This window comes from Polistes dominula, unplaced genomic scaffold (genome assembly GCF_049000335.1).
Source record: "Polistes dominula isolate Pdom_NZ unplaced genomic scaffold, Pdom_raw_medaka contig_269, whole genome shotgun sequence".
Taxonomy (NCBI): Eukaryota; Metazoa; Arthropoda; class Insecta; order Hymenoptera; family Vespidae; genus Polistes; species Polistes dominula.
In genome coordinates this window covers 261709-280444 of record NW_028300869.1, presented here as the reverse complement: position 1 = coordinate 280444, position 18736 = coordinate 261709, and the positions used below count along the sequence as shown (strand labels likewise).

The 18736-nt window shown below is 38.9% G+C and overlaps 2 protein-coding genes across 3 annotated transcripts in view; one reads left to right on the top strand and one right to left on the bottom strand.

Annotated features, from left to right (window-relative positions):
* The window catches only part of LOC107073512 (uncharacterized), a 160030-nt gene that overhangs the window by 98554 nt on the left and 42740 nt on the right, over positions 1-18736 (bottom strand). The window lies entirely within an intron of this gene.
* LOC149033713 (uncharacterized) lies at positions 1402-2817 on the top strand. The gene has a single exon (XM_089170888.1). The coding sequence runs from the start codon at positions 1402-1404 to the stop codon at positions 2815-2817; it is 1416 nt and encodes a 471-aa protein (XP_089027014.1).

Below are 18736 nucleotides of genomic sequence, written 5' to 3'. Positions count from 1 at the left end.
GTACACACCCTCATTTACTAATATATATCTCAAGGGAAATTGCGTCTTCGAACCCCGTAGAAGTTCGCAATTTCTTATATATCTATGCATTACGCTCATTTTCTCTGTAAAATTCACATTTCAATATCGAAAAGACTTATAGAACTTAATTTCTAAATTTGAACGGATACACGATATATAATCGAATGTTATTCTCCATCTCGGAAAACGCTTTATTCTCGTACAAAGAACGATAAGATTTCGGCGGCTTCACCGCCACGCCACCTTCCTTTATTTGAACGGTCGACTAGAACGAAGACGCCGTGACGTCATCGCCGGACATCCCATCTATCGGCATATAGCTAGCGACAATCGTATACCCCCTCCAACGGCCTCTTATACTATACATAGGTATACCCCCTCCAACGATCTAGCCTCAGGGCCGCACCACGCGATCGAGAACCCAACGCGCGGTCATTCATTCATATAAAGGGGATTTTTATATATTACCGTAAATTAATTTGAGTGGATTTCGAAAAGTAGAATAATTAATAACGGTTCGTAATGGCATTGCAAAACAGCTCGAACAGCTCGAACAAAAACGGCTAGTTTTAGAATCGGGTTTAACACACGTCGAAAATCTAATCCAAGAAGGAAATTTAAGTAAACAGGAAATAAGAAAGCGTTACGAACGACTTACTCAGCTAGTAGAGAAATACGAGACCTTGTATGAAAAGTGCGTTACTGCTATCAACGAAGCAGGAGGAGTCGATAGTTTAACTCCAATCATAGAGAGATATTGCGCGATCGGAGACAAACTTCATTCAAACGATACCGCCACAGTTAACAACCCGAATAACGCTGACGAAAGCAACGATATCACGAAAACCCGCGATCAACAAATACCATTACGGCGCATTGAGATCCCGCAATTCGACGGGAATATAGGGAAATGGATCCCATTTAAATCTAGCTTTTTAACCCTCGTAGACACGCGTAGTGATATATCGGATTTAGAAAAACACGTATACCTTCGCGACTCCCTTCGCGGCGAAGCCCTTCAAACGATCGAACATTATCAATTAACTGTGGAAAAATATAAGGACGCGTGGGGAGCTTTACTGAAGGCGTTCGATGTACCACGGATACTATTAGCTCGGGTAATCGACGCGTTAATCGACATACCCCGACCGAAGGCCGGATCAGCAAAGGACGTAACTCATTGTTATAATTAAATAACATCCAGGGTTTTTATGCCGCAAGGCTTTTCCCTGACGAGCCAATAAAAAAAGGCATTGTTTCTTTGTTTAGCTCAATCACGTGTTTTATTTTACACCTTAACCTAATCCATTATTCTCCACTTCATAGCATACAATTAATGATCAGAGGAATTTTCATTGAAGAATCTTTTGGTCAGAACACATGGAGAGGGTCGATTTGCCATGTCACACAGGCGGCTATTATTTACCACACCACGCCGTAACAAAACAATCAAGTCTTACCACCAAACTTAGAGTAGTTTTCGATGCATCTGCGAAATCAAGCAGCGGTTTATCGTTAAACGATACATTAATGATAGGTCCCAACATTCAGGAGGATCTATTCTCCATTTTATTGAGATTTCGATCACACGCCATCGCGTTTACGGCTGATATAGCAAAAATGTACCGCCAGATAATTATGGACCCTCGAGATCGTATTTACCAAAACATTCTTTGGCGTCAAACCCCGAGCGAACCGGTAAAAACATATCGCCTCAAAACAGTAACGTATGGAACAGCAGCCGCACCATTCCTAGCAACGCGCGGGTTATATCAGTTAGCCAGCGACGAATCAGAGCACTACCCAAGAGCGTCCATCATTCTTAAGGAGGATTTTTATGTAGACGATTTATTAACGGGAGCGCATACGTTAGACGACGCAAAGCAAATCCGCGACGAGCTTATCACACTAACAGGCAAGGCAGGCATGCAACTGAGACAATGGGCCTCCAATAACGCTGAAGTGTTAAGAGGCCTTGCTGATAAAAATGATAACAAACTCATCAGTTTAGACATATCGACCACAATCAAAACATTAGGAATACACTGGAATGCCATGCATGATACTATAAATTATGCTGTAAAACACAACGATAATCCATCTAAGGTCACTAAAAGAAATATATTATCAGAAATTGCACGAATCTTCGATCCATTAAGGTTATTAGGACCGGTTATAATCAACGCAAAAATACTAATGCAAAAATTGTGGCAGCTACAATCCTCATGGGACGAAGCCGTGCCAGAAGACATAAGCAGAGCATGGCAATCATTCCGACATGAATTGCACAGAATAGAAGAAGTTAGGTTTCCACGCAGGGTCTTCAACTGCGGTGTAGAACTGGAAATTCACGGTTTTTGTGACGCAAGCGAAAGGGCATACGGGGCATGTATATATATAAAAACGACGGATAGCAGATCGAGCGTTCAGTTAGCATGTGCAAAATCTAGGGTAGCTCCACTCAAGACGCAATCGCTTCCGCGCTTAGAATTGTGTGGCGCAGTTTTATTAGCACGTTTATATCGGGCCACCAAACATGCACTACGAAGAGTCAAGTTTCATCGCGCAGTGTTCTGGTCTGACTCGACAATAGTACTACACTGGCTCAAAACACCACCACATATCTTGAAAACATTTGTAGCACATCGGGTGACAGAAATTTTAGAGAGCACTGCTCCTGAGCAGTGGCGGCACGTGGCATCGGATCATAACCCGGCAGACTTAATATCTCGCGGCATAACGATAACCGAATTTATTAAGAGCAACCTCTGGCGGGCGGGACCGGCGGGCGGATAATGTAATCGTTCGAGAATAACGAATTCATGGTTGACTAAGTATTAACGAGATGTAAACGAGAATAATTGTCCAAAACGTATAATAAGCATAAGAAGGATGTTAATACACGAGTATTAAGCTACGAGGTTATATGTATATGTAAGAAAATGTTAGATATATAAATGTATTTGTAGTCCATGCTGACAAGAGAATTTTCTCGAACGAGGATGCCCGGGACGCTTGGGCCAGCTAGGACTAAGAGTGGGGGTACCAGAGCTACCCCCTCCACGAAGGATTTTCGGGGGCTATATAAGCCAGAGTTCATCGCCCCCGCACTCACTTATAGTTTTCACTTATAGTTACCTCTTATAGTTACCACTTATAGTTAACACTTATAGTTGTCACTTATAGTTTAGTACTTACTTACAGTTTTCCTCTAAGCAGATAGTTTTAACTTGTCACTTACTGTTTTTCTCTCACTTACGTTTCCACTTTCAACTTACGTTTTCATTCCAACAATTATAAATTCAGTTAGTCATCGCGATACTTATAATTTAACTTATAGTTTGACTTCGATTTATATTTGGAACGTCAACTACTAGCTATCAGCTATTCAATATTTAAATATTATTTGATCAATCAATTATAATAAATAATTAACTTCGGGTCTTTGAGTGCCTCGACCCCCTTTGGAAGGAACCAGCCCAAGCCTCCCGTGCAATCTCGGAAGCAACCAGCAACTGTACTGAATACTGTAAGTCACCAATCATTTTTATTATCATTAAATTGTTGTTAAACCAGAGCTGCGGTCCTCTAATCTTCTCCCTTACTTCAAAACCTTCCTAAATCCACCCTCTTATCGTACGCTTTTTGCCAGATTATATCACTATTTTAAACGAGAAACGAACCAGCCTGGTCCCGGTTAAACTCGGTGAAAGCAGAGTGACCACAAACAGGCATTACTATTACTACTTAACTTACTTCGTCCTCTAGGACGTAACAAAATTGGTGTCAGAAGTGGAGTACGAGTTCGTCTTTCGTTACAAATAGTGATAGAAAATGGATATAATAATATGCATTACATAAAAGAACAAAAGAAAACTAAGAATAACAAACGCTACGTCCACGCATTTCGGTTGACGTCCTATAGGGATTGAGAAAGAACTGTAGAGGGACAGCACTATTGCTGAAAGTGGAGCGATCTAGTGTAATAAATATAAAGCTTAGTGATGAAAACATTGTAATAATTAGTATTAGTTAACATTAAGAATGCAAAAAATAATAAAATTCGGGTTCTTGCCCGTCAAAAATACCCTTATTAGGGGGTCAAAATGACATTAAAGGTGAAAAATTATTTGAGTCAGGACATGGACATTTTTAATGTTGTGGAAACAGAAGATTCCAATAAACATTCAATAATAACCGGCTCAGTTGTAGCTCAAACCAAAATTTCTGATGTGTACAAAATAAAAATTTATGTTAGTTACTAATTATTTTTACAATTATTTTATACAATATTAAAAATATGATAAATCTGGTTACGTTGAAGATGTCTTAAAATTATTATTAATGTTCATAAATTCACAAAATTTATAACTAAATATAAACCTGGTTAAAAGTTTCGAAGTGTAGAAGTAAATTTTATTTCAATTTTTAATGAAATAAAAAAACGACAGATTATTTATATTTTTAATATTAATTACATTGTTTAAACAACTTTCAGTAACTTAAAAATTATTTTCAGCTTGATAATAATCGAAATATTTTCAGTGCTAATTGCACCTGTAAAGCTGGAGTGGCGCAGCAATGCAAGCATATATGTGCCGCAATACACTTCGTTAACTCACCGGATTCTGCAGCTAGTAAAACTAGTCAATCGCAAGAATGGGGTAAACCCTCGCATCGTCAGCTGTTGGGTTATGACAAAGGGGCTCGAATGTCAACTTTATTTTCACCTCCTTTTCAATCAGATTAAAAAAATAATTAATTTAATGTATTTGCTATTATTTTGTATAGCACTTGCCATCACTTTGCTTTACATTTTTCCCAGCAGGTGCCGTCAAAGTCATCTTTCTCAATCTCTATAACTAACTACGCACGCACTTCGAGACGTGCAGCACACAAAAAAAACAACGGAAGAACAATGTAGCGTCTACGAGTCCACCGTCACGACGCCACGCGGCACTCTCAATACTACATTAGCCTAAATATTCTTCCAATACGAAGAATTAGAGAAATTAAAGGCGCGTCTAGAAGCTTTTGAAAAGTCCGCGAATTCCGAACCGTCGTACACTCCTCCCTCCCACACTCCCGTTTCTCGCCAATTCCCACAACTCACAAACTTCAGTCACGCGTATTCACCTAGAGAGATAATCGAACAAGTGCCTAAGTTCAACGGAGATGGTTCTCAGACCGATACCTTTATTAAAGCTTGTCAACGGGCCGCGCAGTCATTGCAAAATTATCCGGTCGATGAGGTAATAGCCGCGTTGAGGAGTAGGTTGACCGGAAACGCAGACGATCTTTTCGCAAACGCCGAGTTCGAATCTATAGAAGCGTTCATAAGGAAGTTAAAAATAAATTTCAACCCGTGTAAATCCACGCTCGAGTATGTCGCCGAACTATCTCGTTGGGAACAGGGGCGTAATGAAAGCCTGATCCACTATAGCCTTAGAACACATCGAATGGAAGCTGATTTAACCCTTTCATTACGGGTGCCGCCTATAGGCGGCGGCCGCGCGACGACCTGTGTGTACGGGTGCCGCCTATAGGCGGCGGCCGCGCGACGACCTGTGTGTACGGGTGCCGCCTATAGGCGGCGGCCGCACGACGACCTGTGCCGGCTCACGCTGGTAAAAAGAAATGTACTGTACCGATAGAGTATCTCTTGATTCTATCGACCCATATTGGATTAAATCCTAATAGAAATATATCCTGCATACGAAAGAAGCTTTTGTTTTTTTCTACTGGATACTGGAATATTTGTACGATACAAGACGCGACTATATGAAACCAGGATTATAGTACAAAATCGCTCTTGAACCGTTATAAGTAATTGAAAGAAAGCGAGAGAAATTGGAAAGATTAGTGTCTAATTTTACAGTTTTGAGGTTAATTTTCAGGTTAGAAACATTTGATAAACATTTGATCATACTTGAACATTTTGTTTGAAGCTTTGTTAAAAATTTGTTTTATATAATGTTTTTTGCGCCCTTGTTAGAATGTCACGGTGGAATTCAAAGAGAAATCTATTTTTCAATGGATTGACTGATACAGAGTCCGATTCCGAAAATGAAAACGAAAATAATTTCATTGTACACAGAAAAAAAGGACTATATGTGATACCTCACACTCAGAAATAGAAAAGGATGACGAAGATAATGACGGCCACTGCGACACATGGACTTCAAAAACTTTCGTTCCTAAAATACATCCGTTTACGGCAAAACATGCAGGGATTATACCAAATATCAGCAGATCGGCAAAAATCATTGATTATTTTGAACTTTTCGTCTCAGAAGAGTTCGTACAATACATTGCAAACGAAACGAATGATTATTGGACAAAAAAAGAAAACAACAATATGAAGGATGTAAACGGAACAACAGTATCCGAATTGTACTGTTTTTTTCGCTCTTTCATTTCTTATGACACGTAATAAGAAATTATCCTTGGTCGAATATTGGAGTAAAGACATACTTCTGCGTAGCGATGTCTTCGGTGAAATTATGGCTAGAGATCGATATTTGAAACTGTTAGAGATGCTACATTTCAGCCATGATGTTAGAGCCACCAATGATCGGATATATAAAATAAGGAACATCATTGATATGCTCCGAAAAGCATTTAGCGAATCATTCTATCCCTATCAAAAATTATGTATTGACGAGAGTTTGCTTTTGTATAAAGGGCGATTATCTTTTAAACAATATATTCCTTCGAAGAGAAGTAGATTCGGCATTAAATCGTTTATACTTAGTGACTGCCGAACAGGGTTTGTGCAAGATATTATTGTGTATGCCGGATCATCGACCGAAGTCCATAGCGAAAATAAGGAAATTGGGAAGTCGGGAGCAATAGTAGAAACACTTTTGAAGCCCTACTTAGGAAAAGGCCATACCCTGTTTGTAGACAACTGGTATTCCAGTCCAGCCTTGTTCAATTTATTATATAACAACTACACAAATGCATGCGGAACTGTAAGCAAAAGACGCAAAGGAATGCCGAAGATTCATGATAGACTAAGAAAAGGAGAGGCATCTTTTCGGTCATCCAAAAATTTACTAGTTATAAAGTGGGCAGACAAAAAGGATGTATACATGCTGTCTACCATGCATACATCAGAATTTACAACGGTTTCTAGGCATGGCGGAAAAAAACTACTCAAAAACCTCTCTGTGTATCAGATTACAATGATTCTATGGGTGCCGTCGATAAAGCAGATATGGTAATCAGTACTGTCAGTTCAACGCGCAAATCCTTAAAATGGTACCGCAAATTCTTTTTCCATTTATTAGACATATGCGTGTGGAATGCGTATTGTCTGTATAAACATAAAACCCAAGAAGCCATTTCTATGGCCAAGTTTCAGTTAGAATTGATCCGGGAACTACTGGAAAAATATCATAAGACAACTAATTATCATCAGCGAACAGCCAATAATAATCCATTACGATTAATAGAGCGACATTTTCCTTCAGTCTATGTACCAGCTGGAAAAAACCGAAAGAGAAGGTGCGTTGTCTGCAGCGCAAACGATAAAAGACGCGAGTCTAGATACGAATGCCAAAATTGTAATGTAGGTCTCTGCGTCGACCCTTGTTTTAGGATTTATCATTCTCAATTACATTACTAAAAGTTATAATTTAATGTCTAAGCACCCCAAATTGTATTTTTACTTATAATAATATAATAGCAAAATTTGTAAATATGTAAATAACTTAATATTCATACAATATACTCATTTTCATGTTTTTCCTATAATACGATGAAACAGTTGTTATGTAACTCTTAAAAAAGTGTACATACAAGTCAATCATAAAGTGGCGTTGAAAAACGTTAGTCCGAATATCGAAGACTACTGACGAGCAAAGTGCACACTTCGCGGCGCGGTGACCCGTTCAGTGGCGTCACTCCAGCGGAGCGGACCGCCGTAAGGAAAGGGTTAAGGAATTCCCTCCGTACCAATCCCATGGAAATCGCCATCATCGCGGATGGACAAGTTAGTCAGTTAGTGATAAGTCGGTTCATAAAGGGTCTACATCCATCGATTCGTACGGGCATGCAAAATACGACTTTCGCTAACCTAAGAGAGGCTACCGACCGAGCAGCCGAAATCGCGGGGAGTGACAACATCGGTTTATCACTTAACCAAACCTATCAGCCGAGAGGACAACCCTCTTCTTATAGAAATAACTATCGCGAGAATACAGAAGACAGAAACAGACGCATCGACTATTATCGGAACAACAATGATCAGCCGAGACAACCGAGCGACCTCGAAAACCGGAATTCCGAACGACCTATTAACCCCAGATATAACAATAATTTTAGCCCCCGTCGCTACACCGATCGACAGAGCCCGAGTTACAAACCCAACGTGTATAATTCTCAAAACACTTATCGGCAAAATAATTACCGCCCGAATAATTATCGTCCCACCATGCGTTTTGTCCCCGCGCAGAATCCAAAAAAGACTGTACCGCCCCCGGAAAATTACGCTCCCGCTAGAGACCAAACCGCGCAAAATCCAAAACCGGCGAAAATTTGCGCGTTATCAGCGCAGGAAGCCTCAGAATCCGCCTATGTAGCTCCCGTCCGCGATCTATCCGACGTACTTATGGAGAAAAGAAATTTTTTAGGGGAGGAACCCCTTACCCGGCGAATTCCCAGTAAGGGTTTCGACAAAAAGACAAGGGGGTAGAGCAAAACTAGTAGCTACATGGTTAGAAGGAGTAGGAAAAATCATCTTAGCTGTAGACACCGGAGCAGACTTTAATATAATAAAATGGACGGCACTCCCCCCGAAACTGAAATTAACGGCACATTCACTCGACGCTTCTCCGGAATAGGAGGTTTATCCACGGAATTCGAATCAATAGGCATGGTAACTTTATGCGTGTACGGCAAATATTTACCTTTTCACGTAATACCGGCCAACATAGGTTTGCAAGCCGACGGTGTCCTGGGAGACGAATTTTTTGAAGACAAGGTCGCCCTACCTAGATACGACAACCGAACTGTAGAATTCGAATGTGTCAACGTCCCTTTTTTCGAATCGACCATCAGACTTCTCCCGCCGAAACAAACGTCGAATGTAAGAGTATGCGTTCTGAATCCAGAAGTTCGCCGAGGTTTAGTAAGAGGAAGAAATGCAGGCCCAGGTATATATTTCAAAGATACCATAGTAGATGTCGAAGAAGGAAGATGTATAATCAAAGTTTATAACGATTTTGATAAAACCGTTCCGCTAGAAATTCCTACTGTCCTAGTCCACCCGCTAGAAAATGGAAATCCTTTGGAATTGGGCGAAGTAAGTGATCATGCTGCGTCAGTCGTAGACCATTACAAGGAGCCTTCGTTCGAAGGGAGTTCGTTGAATAGCAAAGGACAAAAGGAAAATCACCAAACAAATAAAGAATTTACGTCCGCGTCACGCGTAGAATCGGCGTTCGAAGAATTGTTAGGTATTTCGCCAGACTTATTTGAAATCGACAATGTTAAAGAAGGATTAAAATTGAGTAGAAGTAACGAAAATATTATTGAGGATATTAACGAGAATATTATTGAGGATATTAACGAGGATATTAATGAGAATATTACGATTGAAGAAAATTTAAATGTAGATGAATTGTTGGAAAATGTTTAATTTGATGATGATGAATTGTTTTCAGAAGAAATTTGTAGTGAAAGGAACAACGTTAGTAGAAATTTCAATGAAGGAAACGCGAAGATTAACAATTTGAATAGTATAAATGAAGAATTCGATCCAGAATTAGAACCGATTATTAATTACGCGGAATTACAAAGAATGGAATTTGAGTTAGAAATTGATAAAGAAAAATTAAGACTTCGGAACGATGATAATTGTTATAAAATAATGCCATGTAGTGCGATAGATACACACAAGGCCGTCATTTTAACTTCTTTACTAAACACAGATAATCTAGGAGAAAAGGAAAAATCATGTGTAGAGCTAATTGCAAGTAAATACTCCGAAAATTTTCACCTACCAAACGATACTCTTGGCGCGACGAACATAACACAACATAGAATTTTAACCACAGACGAAATCCCGATACATGTAAGGCAATATCGATATCCCGAAGCTTGTAAAGACGAAATCAAGGCACAGATACAAACGATGTTAGACAATAAAATAATTGAACCCTTAAAGTCCCCATATAACAGTCCTCTTTGGATTGTGCCAAAGAAACCGGATTCGCAAGGAAATAAACGCTGGCGTGTAGTGATTGATTATCGGAAATTAAACGAAAAGACTATTGCCGACGCTTACCCTATACCGAATATAACGGATATCTTAGATCAGCTAGGTAACGCGAAATATTTTAGCACGCTCGATCTTGCATCAGGGTTTCATCAGATAGAAATGCATCCAGCAGACGCTCATAAAACAGCTTTCTCAACTCATTCCGGTCATTACCAATTCAGGAAAATGCCATTCGGTTTAAAGAACGCTCCAGCCACCTTTCAACGAACAATGAACGAAATATTAAACGGCTTAATAGGCGAAATATTATTTGTTTACTTAGATGACATAGTGATTTATTCAAAAGATCTAGATGAACATATGCACAGAATCGACGCATTTATGAAACGCATTAAAGACGCAAACTTAAAATTACAATCGGATAAATGTGTATTTCTGCAAAACGAGGTTCACTATTTAGGTCACGTGATAGGAAGAGACAGAGTCAAGCCGAACCCCGATAAACTAAAGGCAGTACAAAATTTCCCAGTACTTAAAAATCAGAGAAATATAAGAGAATTTCTAGGTCTCGTAGGCTATTATCGTAGATTTATACCTAATTTTTCGAAAATCGCCAAACCCCTCACCGACCTACTAAAACAAGATAAGGAATTTAAATGGACAGACCTACAACAACAGGCTTTCGATACCATGAAAACAGCCCTATGTACGAAACCGATACTGCAACACCCGGATTTCTCTAAAACCTTCATAATAACCACCGACGCATCGAATTACGCAATAGGAGGCGTTCTCAGCCAAGGAGAAATAGGAAAAGATTTACCCATCGCTTACACATCACGTCTGTTGAAATCCGCCGAATCTCGTTACTCCACAATAGAAAAAGAATGTTTAGCAATTTTGCACTGCGTTACACAGTTTAGACCCTATGTTTACGGACGACACTTTAAGTTCATAACCGACCACAAACCTCTCGTGTGGCTAAATTCAGTAAAAGATAAAACTTCCAGACTATGGCATTGGCACCTGAAATTAAGCGAGTACGACTACGAGATAATTCATAAACCGGGAAAGGTGAACGCGAATGCCGACGCACTCTCGCGAAACCCAATAGAATCATTAGTCCCCTGGGACACAGAAGGGAAAATTTCCAAGATCATGTACCTCTACGGCTATGATCAAGGTCAGGGACTTGGAAAGAATTCCGATGGAATTACAGTCCCCATTCAACCGACATTCCAACCACTGCGCCGTGGCATCAAACCCGTGCTACTCGGAAATAGAGAAGTTAATGTAATTGCTCCTATCCACACTCGTTCAAAACGTAACGCCTCCTCCTCTTCACCTACCGAAGAAGAACAACCATCTCGCTCTCCTCCCTCGAAAAGACCAACCACCAAAGCCGACACGGCTATAGAGGGTCCCAACACGCGTGTCCTCTCCGAACATCCCCTCTCTTCCCCTGACCCATCTCCACCACAGTCGCCACTGTCTTCTAGACCTTCATCCCCCTCTTCTTCAAGCTCCTTGGACTCCGATGAACCCGAACCACATGCAGTCCCTCGCCCCGCAGCTCTGACTTCCCTTTTTAAACTCGTTGATTCCAGAGATTGCTTAAAATTCAGGAAAGACAACTTAGTAATATTCATATCATACCAAGGCAAACCCCTTGATAAAGGCGCCTTGGAACTTCATGAAAGCAAAATGCTGCAAGTATTTAAAGACATCATGCCCGAAAGAGCGAAAGTAACGAACATAACAAAAGATAAGAAATTAATAGCATTACCGATAGCCGATCCTCCAACCAAACAGAGCATAGTCGAAGCGTTGAAATCATTACTCGACGTAGTTACCGAATTAAGATTAAATTCAATAAGCATTTCAAAAACAAATTACATGAGTGATCTTCCATGGAGAACAGTAGAAAACAAACTTAAACAAATATTTTTGGAATCTGATTTAGCCGTAATCATTTGTAAATCATTAGTTCGTACTCCTTCTGAGGACGAAAAAAGTAGTATACTACAGGAATATCACTCATCCCCTACCAGAGGTCATAAAGGTGTGAGCAAAACCTATTGTCGTATAAGAAATTATTACTTTTGGAAGAACATGAAAGACGATGTAAGAATGCAAAACGTGCCAAATGAAAAAGATGACGCGAATAAAACCAAGAAGGCCAATGATACTCACCGATACTCCCGGTCGAGCTTTTGATAAAGTAGCTTTAGACAACGTGGGGCCTCTCCCCATGACCCGTAAACGACATTCATACATATTAACCGCGCAAGACCTATTGACTAAATTTTCTCGAGCCATACCTTTAGCGTCAATCAGCGGCGAAGCTACCGCCGAAGCTTTCTACCAAAAATACATTTGCCTTTTTAGGGCTCCTCGTGCCATAATTACAGATCAAGGTAGAAATTTCATATCTACTGTATTCAGGAAAATAGCAAAGAAATGTAACATAAAACAATTTACCACAACCGCCTATCACCCTCAATCTAACGGATCTCTTGAAAGATCTCATCAGGTTTTACTAGAATACTTAAATGCTTATGTAAACAGTAAGGGAAACGACTGGGATTCATGGTTAAACTCAGCCATGTTCTCATACAACACTAGCGTACACGAAGGAACAAAGCACACTCCATATGAATTAATTTTCGCTCGAGTCGCCCGTTTGCCAAGCTCTTCCCCTCCTATAGAGGAAGACGTACAGTTGCATGCATAATTATCCGGCCAACCATATTTTTATATTTAACTGAGGTTTAAATAGTATAAAATGAAAACAGTAATATATCATTATAAAGTAGATTTATTGTGCTACATTACTACATAGTTAGATAATTAAATACAACAAATAATAATTTTTAGAACAAAAACAACAATTTTTGATACTTCATAAATATCCGGCCAAACAGAAATTACTCAATATATAACAAAAAACTTAAGAAAAAACAGTTACAAACTATTATAACTTGAAATAAATAAAAAAGTTAACGTTTTTCATCAATATTTAGCAGCCATACCCTTTGCTGCTATCACGGCAGCACATCGATGAGGCATTGATTCGATCAGTTCGACAATTCGTTCTTGAGAGATATTTTGCCACTCTTCTTGAACTTTTTCCCATAAATCAGCTTTATTTGCACAAGTTTCACTCCCTATTCTTAATTTTAATTCTTGCCATAAGTGCTCTATTGGATTTAAATCCGGAGATTGACTTGGCCACTCTAAAACTCGGACTTTTTTATGAGAAAAAACTTGTTGAAGGAGATTTGATCGATGTTTTGGATCATTATCCTGCTGAAAGATCCATCCTCTTGGCATATTTTTACGTGCATAAGGCAGCATTACATCTAATATAATATCCCTATACTTAGTAGAGTCCATAATGCCGTCAATTTTGAAAATCGGACCAACGCCTTTCCAAGAAAAAGCTCCCCATAGCATGATATTTCTGCCACCGTGTTTCACAGTTGGTGTTTGATACCGTGGATCATTTCTGGTACCTTTAGGTCGTCGAACGTATCTTCTCCCATCGTTTCCAAATAAATTAATTTTAGTTTCGTCTGAGAATAAAACTTTTTTCCAATCGTCAATAGTCCAGAACTTGTGTTTTTTCTGCGAATTCCAATCTATCCTTCTTATTTTTCTTACTGATCAATGGTTTCTTAACACCAACGCGTCCAAAAAGTCCCACTTCATTTAGTCTTCGAGATACGGTGCTTTGACTAATGTCAGTTAAATTTTCTTCACGTAATTCACGTGCAATAATAGCAGCATTTTTCTTCACGTCTGAAACAGCCTTTCTTTTGATCACTTTATCAACACGCTGAGTTGTTTTTCGAGGTCGCCCAGGAATGCGTTTAGCTTCTACAGTACCAGTAGTCTCAAATTTTTTTAGTATATCATTAACAGTCGATTTTCCCATAGCTAAAGTTGAGGATATTTCACGTGAAGTTTTACCTTCATTGTGTAACTTCAAAACTAATTCACGTTTGTCTAATGACGTCCTTTTCGGCATCTTGGCGAATGATAACTGATCGGATAATACAGAACAAATAGCGTACTCAATGTTTACATGCCACACAGAGCGAAACACATTCTTTCCCGATTAGTAAATACCTTTAAAGATATTGGCCGGATATTTATGAAGTATCAAAAACTTTTGTTTTTGTTCTAAATAATTATTATTTGTTGTATTTAATTATCTAACTATGTAGTAATGTAGCACAATAAATCTACTTTATAATGATATATTACTGTTTTCATTTTATACTATTTAAACCTCAGTTAAATATAAAAATATGGTTGGCCGGATAATTATGCATGCAACTGTAGATGTAACCTACGCGCAATATTTGAATGATCTTTTCGACGAAATGGACAAACTACAAAACCTCGCTCGCAAAAATTTTGAAGAGGCAAAGGCCAAAAGCAAAACGTACTACGATAAAAAGGTTGTATCACAAAAATTAAGTCGGAGATGATGTCTTTCTTATGGCAGTAAAACAGGGAAAATTCGGAAACACTTACAATGGTCCCTTCAAACTATTAAAACTGTTAGAAAATAACAATGCTATCACAGAGTTAAAAGAGGGAAAAGCCAGAAGAGTACACGTCGATAGATGGAAAGTTTACAAAACTTAAATTTAGGTTATACATACACACTTTATACCCCGTTGTAGTCGTCATTTCTCTTATCTCATTTAAGTATATACAAATAAAATAGAACAACCAAGAAATGGAAGCAATAAAAGAAAATTTACGAATGGAGCCGAGAAGTCGACAGAGGCCCCTTCCCCTCCCCTGAAATCTCAAGGCAACTACTCATGGAGCCCTGCAGTAAGGCACGTGCCAACCCCGACAGGCGCCTGACACCCGAACCTAGTCCCGAGGAAAAACCGACGAGAGGGGCGCAGCGCTCGGACCATCCATCTCACCATGAGTGGGACTACTACTCCCCCCCCCTCAATGCCCGCAGGCATGAGCGAATCGGAACTTTGGGAGGTCCATCTACAAAACCTCGCCGAAATAGACCGGGCAGTCCTTAGAATGTTGTCAAGATACGACATTCCCGTTAAATTCGAATAAATCCAATTTTAAAACATTAACAATTTCAAACAAATTAATTTAAGAGAGAAATGACGATCCACCACTCTTACATACCGATATCCGCCAAAGGTTTCCCTTCTATCAGTGCTAAACATATGTGAAATAGACACCAAACTCTTCCTACGAACGAATCGTTGATGTACACGCATATCCCCTCCTTTTCGACCAAAAACACATTATAAACACGTAATTATAGATAGGAATGGCGCACCGCACGCTCCTGGTTCTCGCCTTCGTCTCGCGACGTCATTAGACAAACGTGAATTAGTTTTGAAGTTACACAATGAAGGTAAAACTTCACGTGAAATATCCTCAACTTTAGCTATGGGAAAATCGACTGTTAATGATATACTAAAAAAATTTGAGACTACTGGTACTGTAGAAGCTAAACGCATTCCTGGGCGACCTCGAAAAACAACTCAGCGTGTTGATAAAGTGATCAAAAGAAAGGCTGTTTCAGACGTGAAGAAAAATGCTGCTATTATTGCACGTGAATTACGTGAAGAAAATTTAACTGACATTAGTCAAAGCACCGTATCTCGAAGACTAAATGAAGTGGGACTTTTTGGACGCGTTGGTGTTAAGAAACCATTGATCAGTAAGAAAAATAAGAAGGATAGATTGGAATTCGCAGAAAAAACACAAGTTCTGGACTATTGACGATTGGAAAAAAGTTTTATTCTCAGACGAAACTAAAATTAATTTATTTGGAAACGATGGGAGAAGATACGTTCGACGACCTAAAGGTACCAGAAATGATCCACGGTATCAAACACCAACTGTGAAACACGGTGGCGGAAATATCATGCTATGGGGAGCTTTTTCTTGGAAAGACGTTGGTCCGATTTTCAAAATTGACGGCATTATGGACTCTACTAAGTATAGGGATATTATATTAGATGTAATGCTGCCTTATGCACGTAAAAATATGCCAAGAGGTTGGATCTTTCAGCAGGATAATGATCCAAAACATCGATCAAAGCTCCTTCAACAAGTTTTTTCTCATAAAAAAGTCCGAGTTTTAGAGTGGCCAAGTCAATCTCCGGATTTAAATCCAATAGAGCACTTATGGCAAGAATTAAAATTAAGAATAGGGAGTGAAACTTGTGCAAATAAAGCTGATTTATGGGAAAAAGTTCAAGAAGAGTGGCAAAATATCTCTCAAGAACGAATTGTCAAACTGATCGAATCAATGCCTCATCGATGTGCTGCCGTGATAGCAGCAAAGGGTATGGCTGCTAAATATTGATGAAAAACGTTAACTTTTTTATTTATTTCAAGTTATAATAGTTTGTAACTGTTTTTTCTTAAGTTTTTTGTTATATATTGAGTAATTTCTGTTTGGCCAGATATTTATGAAGTATCAAAAATTGTTATTGTATTTAATTATCTAACTATGTAGTAATGTAGCACAATAAATCTACTTTATAATGATATATTACTGTTTTCATTTTATACTATTTAAACCTCAGTTAAATATAAAAATATGGTTGGCCGGATAATTATGCATGCAACTGTAGGAAAAACAGGTATTTAGTCATTTCATCTTCAGTTATATATATGTAAGAGTGCGAGTGTATGGTGTACATGGAAATAATTGATGAAAGATTTGTAGCGATATGGATATGAGTGCGAGTGCACGCAGCGATATGGATACGAGTGCATGTGGCAAGAAAGAAAGGCTGATATCGGCTGATGTCATCGTTTGTAAACACCCCGAAATCTCTCGAATGTTCCCGAACCGGAAATCGGGAAGAAGTCTTTTTGTTTGACCGATTGGGAATAGTCTGGAGATTTCTAGAATGATTAACGGAAGTGATCGGGACCATTGGTGGGGTGAGTGCATATATAAGCGCGGTGAAGAAGGCGGTCCTCGCCTTCTTGATTCGGTGTGACTAGTGAGTGTTATACGAGTGTGGTTACGGTTTCTAACTATTATTACTTACTTTTTCTTTTCGATTTTTATCTTAAACTTTAATATTTTTAAGTCTTTGTTATATTATAACAAACATTTCTTTTATTTCAATTCAATAAAATCTTACATATATATTTCTCTGTCTGTCTAAAACCACCCTCACAGTTCAGAAGTGGGATAAAAAGAAATAGTGGGATCTGTGTCGAAGTGAATACGCGATTTTTTTTGAAAGTGATAATTCTGTTCTTCTGTTCGCTGTGCGGAAATTTCTGTTCGTTAGATACGAAATCTTTTCTGTCCGTTGCGCGGAATATCTCTGTTCGTTAACGAGAAGTCTGTTCTGTCTGTTCTATATGCGAAATTCTGTCGACATATTAATTTCGACATATAGCATGGAAGAACATCTTAAAATATTACGTGAGGTTTTCCGAATAGCCGCGCAATTTTCTCTACGGTTCCGGCTTGATAAATGTTACTTCGCTTATAACGAGATAACGTATCTGGGATATCGGGTGAATGAGTATGGTATTCGGCCGAGTGACGAAAACATGAAGTCTGTAGTAAACTATCCTGTACCGTGTAACGTAAAAGAATTACATAAATTCATATGTCTGGCCAGTTATTTCCGGCGGTTTATACCGGCGTTTTCGATAAAGGCAAAACCATTATACGATATGATAAAATCTGATAAGAATTATCATTTTGGTTCTAAGGAACAAGAGGTATTCGAAATGTTAAAAAATCTGTTGGCGTCGCAACCGATATTAGCGGTTTATTCGCCGATTCTTGAGACGGAATTGCATTGCGATGGAAGTACTGCTGGATTTGGTGCTATCCTGTTGCAGAAACAAAAAGACGGAAAATTCCAACCCGTGTCATCTTTCAGTAAGCGCACCAGCTCTGCCGAGTCGAAATATCATAGTTTTGAACTCGAATGTTTGTCAGCTATCTACACCATTAAATGTTTCCATACTTATCTGTTCGGGATAAAATTCAAAATAATTACCGATTGCGATAGTTTTAGGCTTACACTCAGCAAACGCCACGTGAACCCTCGAATTTCACGGTGGGTTTTGTTTTTGGAAGATCACGACTATGAGATACAGCATCGTCCAGGGAAACGTATGGCACACGTCAATGCGTTAAGTCGATGTCATAATATTTTAGTTATAGAAGGAAATACTTTCGAACAAACTTTATCTATTATTTAGGAGCGCGACGATAAGATACGGGAAATCCGAGAAGCCTTAGAGAAAAACGAAGATAAGTTTTACGAGTTGAGCGATGGTCTCATCTATCGGAAGGATAAGTCGAAAGGACTTCTATTTTATGTACCGGCTTCAATGGAATGTAACGTTATGCGAACATGTCATGACGATTTGGGTCACGTAGGAATTAATAAGGTAATTGAGCATATTACAAATGTATATTGGTTTCCGAATATGACAGAGAAG

Excerpts from the sequence above, each read along its gene's own strand:
- LOC149033713 (XM_089170888.1), top strand. The coding sequence starts at position 1,402 with ATGGAGAGGGTCGATTTGCCATGTCACACAGGCGGCTATTATTTACCA.